This window comes from Hydra vulgaris, chromosome 02, assembly GCF_038396675.1.
Source record: "Hydra vulgaris chromosome 02, alternate assembly HydraT2T_AEP".
NCBI lineage: Eukaryota > Metazoa > Cnidaria > Hydrozoa > Anthoathecata > Hydridae > Hydra > Hydra vulgaris.
In genome coordinates, this window is record NC_088921.1 from 72,801,456 (window position 1) to 72,810,000 (window position 8,545).

The 8,545-nt window shown below is 25.0% G+C and overlaps 1 protein-coding gene and 1 long non-coding RNA gene across 2 annotated transcripts; both read right to left on the reverse strand.

Moving 5' to 3' along the window:
• Positions 1–4,194: 4,194 nt before the first annotated feature.
• On the reverse strand, positions 4,195–5,428 carry LOC136076615 (uncharacterized). The gene is made up of 5 exons (XM_065789901.1): positions 5,400–5,428; positions 5,263–5,325; positions 4,707–5,155; positions 4,389–4,611; positions 4,195–4,315 (listed from the first exon to the last, which is right to left on the reverse strand). Exons 2-5 carry the CDS (start codon positions 5,300–5,302, stop codon positions 4,221–4,223), a joined length of 807 nt encoding a protein of 268 aa, XP_065645973.1. The 5' UTR covers positions 5,303–5,325; positions 5,400–5,428; the 3' UTR covers positions 4,195–4,220.
• Positions 5,429–5,815: 387 nt separating this feature from the next.
• On the reverse strand, positions 5,816–6,806 carry LOC136076616 (uncharacterized). The gene is made up of 5 exons (XR_010636426.1): positions 6,693–6,806; positions 6,424–6,583; positions 6,276–6,343; positions 6,099–6,183; positions 5,816–5,981 (listed from the first exon to the last, which is right to left on the reverse strand). It is a non-coding gene; the product is annotated as an uncharacterized LOC136076616 (long non-coding RNA).
• Positions 6,807–8,545: the final 1,739 nt, after the last annotated feature.

Genomic DNA, 8,545 nt, shown 5'->3' on the forward strand with positions numbered 1-8,545 from the left:
CAACAAGATCATCTTTATGAAATCTATAAAAAAAAAATTTAATATATGAAATACAAAAGGCTGAAAACTAAATAAAGCATGAAGATTATAAAAAGTAACCTTTGCCATCATAGTAATCAATATAACATAATAATGAAAATGATCTGTTGTGTTAAGACATAAATTTTAGCATAATAAACATTATAAATATAGTTTTACATCCAGATAAAATTTTAATGTGAAAACTGTACTCTTGTTGAGTCTTCATATGTTAACATACCTAGATTTTTCAGTTTGATTTTTGGGATGCTGCGGAGATCCAGAGGTATCAGGAGAAGAAACAACATTATTGAACGAAATGTCTCTACTATATAACATAATAGAATGACATGATTTTTATGAATATGATGTAAATATTATGAAGAAATAAACACAGTAAAGAAAAACTTAAAATTTAACTTAGTAAAAAAACATTACAACGTTATTAAACTTGAAAAGAATTTAATGTCTTTTTAATACATAAAAAACTCTGTAATTAAATTCAATTTGATAAAATTTTACTTGTTTGACGAATTAAAGTCTTTGTTAAATGAATTTAAAACATCTTGCAAAGACAATTTCTTTTTTCTGATAGCAGCCATCTTTATGTTAAAATTCAAATTAGTTGTTTATTTTTGCTGATAGAACCTTATAACACAAAAATTTTTTAAGGGACTTTATAATACTAAAAGATTGTTACAATACCCCGTTTTACACTTAGAACTTTTGTCAAAAACTTGGTCAAAACTGAATATTTTTATAAAAGGTTTTAACAGATGATAGATTTTGTTTACATCATCATGACTATGTTAATAACTCATTTTTTTCTAAAATGTCATTTACAACCCTATAGTTCTCATGCGACGAAATCACAATCAAATTTTTTATTAAGTTAATTAATTATCTTTACACGAGAAAGAGTCTGTGGCGCGAAATTTTGATGTTAAAATATAGAATTTTTTTCTAAAGTTACACACGTTAGAAAGAAATCTGATTTATTTTAGAAAACAATGGATAGGAGCATTTATTATTGACTATATTTACACATACCAATTCTGTGTAATATGAGCATGCTCAAATTACCCATTGTTTTTTGGTAAAGTTATCTAGTTTACGGTCCGAAGAATTCAGCGATTTTAATTAGTTTTTGGATAAAAGTACAACATTGTAGAAACTTGTAAAATTATAAAAGTATCAATATATTTATGTAATTTAATGCCAAAAATGCCCGTAAATTTTTAAATTTTTTCATTATTTTTTAAAATTTTTAATTTAATAAACTTGGATTTTTTTATCTTTTTTTGCGTAAAAACAAAGGAATTTTGTTTTAATAAAAAGTGGCCTAAAATTTGATGTTTTAATAATAATTTTTGTTTATTAAAAATTAGTATATACCATTAATAATTTCTAATTGTCTCGTTAGTCTTTTCTTGTTTATTTTACGCTGTTTTTTTAGCTATTTCAAAGTGCTCATATTACGTAGTGTAGTGGTCTGGGTAATATCAGCATTTTTGCGGGTTTTTCAAAACCTTTGTGTCTTTAAGAAAATATGTCGGGTGCCCAAAAATCAAAGTAAAACATGAATAGTGGTTCCTTAAGGTTGTTTATTTTCAAAAATTTTGGGTACAGCAAAATTGTTTTTAAAAATATTCCCATTTTCGATTACAGTGCTCATTATAGACTAATCTAAACTATATTTATTTATTCTGTTTTGGCTTTATAAAAGTTTTGGAAATCATTGAACAGATGAATTGTCATTATTAGCAAATTACCTTATGTATGTCTATAGTTTGATATGATAAGATTTATTCTATTATTTATATTTTTAAAATTGTTCTACAAACCATTTTAAGACACAAGTAGTTTTCTAAAATTACTTTTATGACGTTTAATAACTTTGTACTGTGTGTGAATAGTTATTTTTATTTGCTACATTTTTTTCATAATATATTGAAGAACTTTTTAAGTTTGTTGGTTACAGTGATTTTCTAACTGTGCAATTATTGTTTTTGAGTTTTAGACGTTAATGTTAGTGGATTGTTTGTTTTTTTGAGTTAATTTTGTATTTACTATTGTGTAACTGATATTTTTTTATCGATGCTTTGAAGATTTTAAAGCTAGCTTTACATAGTAGTAAAACATTTTGATACATACAATTAATCTAAAATTAATCAATATTAAATTGATAAGTTTTTAAAAGGTTGATATGTAAATATAAAATCTTGCTCATCAAATTTTAAAATAGGTTTTGAAAGTTTATAAGTTTTAGCATCATTTAGCAAAACAATTGAAAATATTATTCATGGTGAGAAATTTATTTCAGTTTTATATTTTGTGCTTTGATTCAGTATTGATAACTATTAATGTCATTAATAATGAATAGCTTTTAAAATGTAAATAACGTTTGATAATGAGGATTTAATTCAATTTAAATTCGATTCAGATAATTTTTTTCCAAGCATACCCCCCTCCCTTATAATTGACACCTTCTCCCTCAAAAAAAATTTTTGATGAAAATTAAATAAGAAAGGATAGAAAAAAATAAAAAACTTATACATCTACCATTTCATATATTCCTTTTGAAATTCCCTTCTGGTAAATGGTTTTTTACCTTTACTACCCTCCCAATTAATGTTAATTCATAGGTATCTCTACTTACCCCTACAATTACAACACCCCACTCTATAATTTTTTAACGTTATGTCTACTCCTCCTAACTATAAGATCCCCTACAATTTGGTAAGAGCGTATGGACATTTTATTCATACACAAAATGTGGTGAGTTATGTTGTATTGTTATAAACTCAAAATTGCAGAAATAAATAAGATATATAACTTAATTTTTTGTCAATTATATCAATATTTTATATGTATGGGTGTGTAGGAATGATCAGATAATCAGGTTAAGATATAGTATGCAATATAGATGATAATTTAAAATGAATTTATTAAAAAATTATATAAATAATAATATCATAGTTAAAAATCCGAAAATCAAATTTTGTAATCGTTAAAAATGAAAAATAGAATTTTAAAATTTTTCTTCAAATTCTTTAAAAAACTCTTTTTTAGGTTCCCGAAGAAGCCATAAAAGTCTTGTCACAGAGCACCGCGGAGGAGCATTGATCAGAGCTCGCGTTGTACCCTGGGCTGCTTCCATCTGAGCCCACTAAGCACTGCGCCACGGCTGCTAATAGAGCCTTATAATTCTGACGTTATCATAAGCTATTTATACAGTTTGATGATATAGCCATCTATATTACTTAATAAGTAAAAAACTATTTTATTATTATTATATTAATAGCATCTTTGTATATAATACATAATATAGAGTTTGTAAATCATATTATTTTTCAACATTTAAATAAGTAGCAAAGAACATTTTAATTTCACAAATTTAATAAATGCTTACCGACTGGCAACTAAAATAAAGGAAACCTGTTAATAAAAGCTGTCAACAAGATTGTAAACAAGTTGTACGAGACCATATACCCAGGACAAAATTTGTATAGATTTTCTATACAAAAAATCAATCCTTTTTTCTATAGGCTTTAGAACATATTTTCTATAGAAATTCAACTACTAAAAGTCTATAGAATATGCAATTGAAAGTCTATAGAAGTTTCTATACAAAAAATCAAACCTTTTTTCTATAGGCTTTTGGAACATATTGCCTATAGGATTTCAACTGCTAAAAGTCTATAGAATATGCAATTGAAAGTCTATAGAAGTTTTTATAAAAAAGATCAATACTATTTTCTATAGGCTTTTGAAACATGGTCTATAGAAATTTAACTACAGAAAGTCTATAGAAGTTTCAATAGATCGTATTTTTCTAGAGTGAACAGAAAATATTTTCTATTATCATTTAGATGGTCTATAGAATCGATGGAATATATTCCATCGATTATAGACTATATTATATATAGTACATATATTATATATTACATATATTATATATTACATATATAATATACTACATATATTATAGACAATAAAATTGCTAGCTATAGCAATTTCATAGACTTTTCATGATATTCTATAAACCATCTGTATATTACATATGAGGAATATTTGCTATTGGGAGAAAAAATAAGAAAAAGAGCATTTATAAACTTTTAAAACAAATGACTATATATTAAATAATCAAAAAAGACAGAAATACACTAATACTACTACATTCTTATAACATCTTTCATATTTTAACGCTTCTTAACTTTCGACGCAATATTTAATTTTATTTTGATTGCTGTTCGCACATCCTTTGACGACACTCCCAGTATCTGACAGGCACAAGCTAAAAATACAAAAGAGTTCAATTAATTATTTTTTTCGTTTAATAAAGAAATTCAAATGCTATAACTATTTACCAACAACACCATCAACGAGGTCTTGACAAATTTTGGGTTTTGCTACTTTGTCAGAGTGAGCATTACTTTGCTTGCCAGAAAAACAGACACTTCTCAGATAGTCTGTGCTTCCCACCAATGACACCAAAAGATCGTTTACAAATCTATTTGTACCATGCGATTTGTTACATTTGCTGAATTTTACATGGTCAATGTATATTTTGTGACCTGGCACTAATTGTTTCTAAATTACAAAGTAGAAGTTTTATGAATATAATTCATATAATTAAATATATAAATAAAAAAAATAGATAAATTTTGCAACATGAAAATTCTTACTCTACTAGATCCGTCTGGGTAGTTAGGTTCTTTCCAGATTGGAATGGATATACAAACAGGAGTTTCAGTAAGATTTGATTTAGAAACAAGACTGTCATTAAACGCATTACTATTTGTTATGCTAAATGAATGATTAAGTTGATCAGACATATCGGAAGAGTTGAGAGTGTGGGAGGTTGCTCCACTAGACCCATATGAAGTGCTGGGTGCCTTCCACTTCTGAAAAGATGAATGAAAACTTTGAGTTACATTGAAGTCACATGTATTTTCTAATTCAACAGAATCATTTAATAAATCTGAATATTGATTTGAGTTAGAAGTAAGACTTTTTGTCAATTTTGGTATATGATGTGTTAAAGAAGATATATCACGGGGCTTGTTTAACTGCAAAACTGCATTGGATAAGTCCTGGGTTGATTTCTCTAATGAACTTAACACACAAATAATCCCTAAAAAAGTCATTAAAGCAAATAAGTTAAAATAATAAAGTTAATATTATAAAATGCAATGCATTTCAGAAACAATAAAGCCAAATAGAAAACAAAATAACATTCACTTTTTTCATATTCAGAATGCTTTTTCATTGATGTCTCCATTGTAGTGAGAAGTTGAGCAAATCCTAATTAAATAATCATTTAAAATTTTTTAACGATGCATAAATTATTTTTAAATGCATTTCAAAGCTTTACTTACTATTTTCATTGCATTCCTTTCCTTTATGATCCCCTTAAATACAATACAGCTATATTATCTTCATTAAAAATAAAATGACATCATGGAGACCCCTCCAAACCACAAAAGTGTGGAACCTTGTGTGTACATACATACATACATACATACATACATACATACATACATACATACATACATACATACATACATACATACATACATACATACATACATACATACATACATACATACATACATACATACATACATACATACATACATACATACATACATACATACATACATACATACATACATACATACATACATACATACATACATACATACATACATACATACATACATACATACATACATACATACATACATACATACATACATACATACATACATACATACATACATACATACATACATACATACATACATACATACATACATACATGCATACATACATATAAAAATGTAGATATGTATAAATTTAAAGACACCTGTCGCTCTTTCTTGCAGTTGTTCTCTTAAAACTTTAATCTCTTCTTTCAGTTCATCAAGTTTAATTTCTAAAGCAACTTTATCTGCATTCTAAAATAAGAACATAAAGGAATACCGAATTGAACAAAGTTTACTATTAAATTAAAAAGAATTTAACGCAAACCCATAGTTAAAATTAGAAGTATTTATAATATACAATAAACATACAATGTTTTTAATAACTTCAATGTCTTCTTCAACACGCAATCGTTTAGCTTTTGCACAACTTTTACCATCATATTTCTAAATTAAGCTGATAAACGAGAATGAAATATTTTTAAATAGCATTTAACATTTATAAAAAGTTCTTAAAAATGTTCATCTTAACTACACATTTAAAGTTACCTGATTTGGTAATGGTGGCACAACTTTTACAAGGGCATTTGCTTGATTGTTTAGCTTCTCCAAATCATCTTAATTATTTAAAATATAAAATATTATAAATATTTTTCCACCTGCATATAAATGTATATATATCCTAAATTTTACTTACCCCCCGATTTCAAGACCTTTGCCTCATAATTTTTCCAAGTAGGAGAACCAGACTTTAACGTCTGGTTCTGCAACAGTGCATTGAAATGACTTGATGGCCACTCTACAACAACATTTTCTCCATATGTAACAGGACCTTTAATCCAGTCAGTTCGACCAACCTATATGAAGTTAGTTAACTAATAATAAGTATTTATTTTTAAAGAGATTTTATACCTTTACTCTATCAAACTTTTCCATTTTATCAAAAAAGAAAAATTAAAATAATACCTCAATAGAATTATCAACAACAAAATTGTAAATAGAATATTAAAATTCATTTTAATTTAAGTCTTTTCTTTGCCATTTCAAAAAGTCAAAAAAACTAAAAAGCAATAAATGATATTAACAATTTACAAAATAAAATAAAATAATCTTCTTTTTATAATAATCCTCTAATTATTATTGTCCTCTGTAGTTGCTCTTTTTTAAATTTCTTATGTTTAATTTATACAAGCCAAAGTAAGGAAGTCATTCAATTTATACCAGTCAAATACAAGGAAGTCAGACACTTTGACTTCTGTTGTAATAACAAAAATATTAAAATACTGATAATATAAATTTTCCCACAGACTAATGGGAAAATTGAAATGAAGTTTCTGTTTATACAAGCCAAAAAAGAAACAAAATAGAAATAAAGTGCTGCAATAAAGCACATGATTAGTAATAAGAAATATTTTTACTATTAGTAATTAATGATATTTTATTTTTATAATTATTAATTTTGAAAATAAAAGTTTCTTTATTTTAATGATTTTTTTAAACAATTTTAAATCTTTAGTTCACTCTTAATGCATCATGTTTATTAATATTTACATTAATTTAGTTTTGAACTTTTTGAACTATTTCTTGCAGCTAACAACACCTAATCCAAATCACCTAACTTCAACATTTTGATTTTGTTTTTATGACTCTTTTATACTTTAAAGGACCCTTATTGATAGCAGTTGAATATATTGATATATTTGTTAAAAATGACAATACTGTTGACAATAATGAATATTTTAATAGAAAAATTATTATTAACATATTTTTATAGTTTTTTATAAATAAAATAAAAATTGTTTTAAAATCCAAAACAAGATGAAAGCAATTCTGACATTTTTCTTTAATTTTATATTTTAATTAATATTTTTTAGTAATGTTTTTTAATCTTTAAATGTTACTTGCAGATTCTTCCATTGTACAATCATTTTTCACCATTAATTTGCATGTATATATATATATATATATATATATATATATATATATATATATATATATATATATATATATATATATATATATATATATATATATATAAATATATATATATATATAATATATATAATGCAGTGCTGATCCTAACCCCAGATTCTTCCATTGTACAATCATTTTTCACCATTAATTTGCATGTATATATATATATATATATATATATATATATATATATATATATATATATATATATATATATATATAAATATATATATATATATATATATATATAATATATATAATGCAGTGCTGATCCTAACCCCAGATTCTTCCATTGTACAATCATTTTTCACCATTAATTTGCATGTATATATATATATATATATATATATATATATATATATATATATATATATATATAAATATATATATATATATATATATATATATATATATATATATATATATATATATATAATATATATAATGCAGTGCTGATCCTAACCCCAACTGTAAAACTTTTCGACAGCCTAAGAGTAGACATGAGTGAATCTATTAGGAACAACAATGTAAGTGTCGTCAACTTTAACTACTTTAGATATAATCTTTGTTGCATCATAAGCAAAAATATGTTCATCAAAGTCACCTTTGTAATAATACCAATCAGTATTACAAGAAAGAAAATGTTTCTTTGATTGCAACTTGTATCCAACAATGAAATAGGATAAACTTATCTTTAATATTGCTTTTATAAGAAACACAAAACCAAATGACAGTTTAACATAACAATTGCTCCGTTTTTTCCCACTACAAAAAGAATGTGTTGAAATAAGTTGTGCATAAACATGCATGCGATAACAAGAAAAAATTTCTTCAAAATTAGAAAC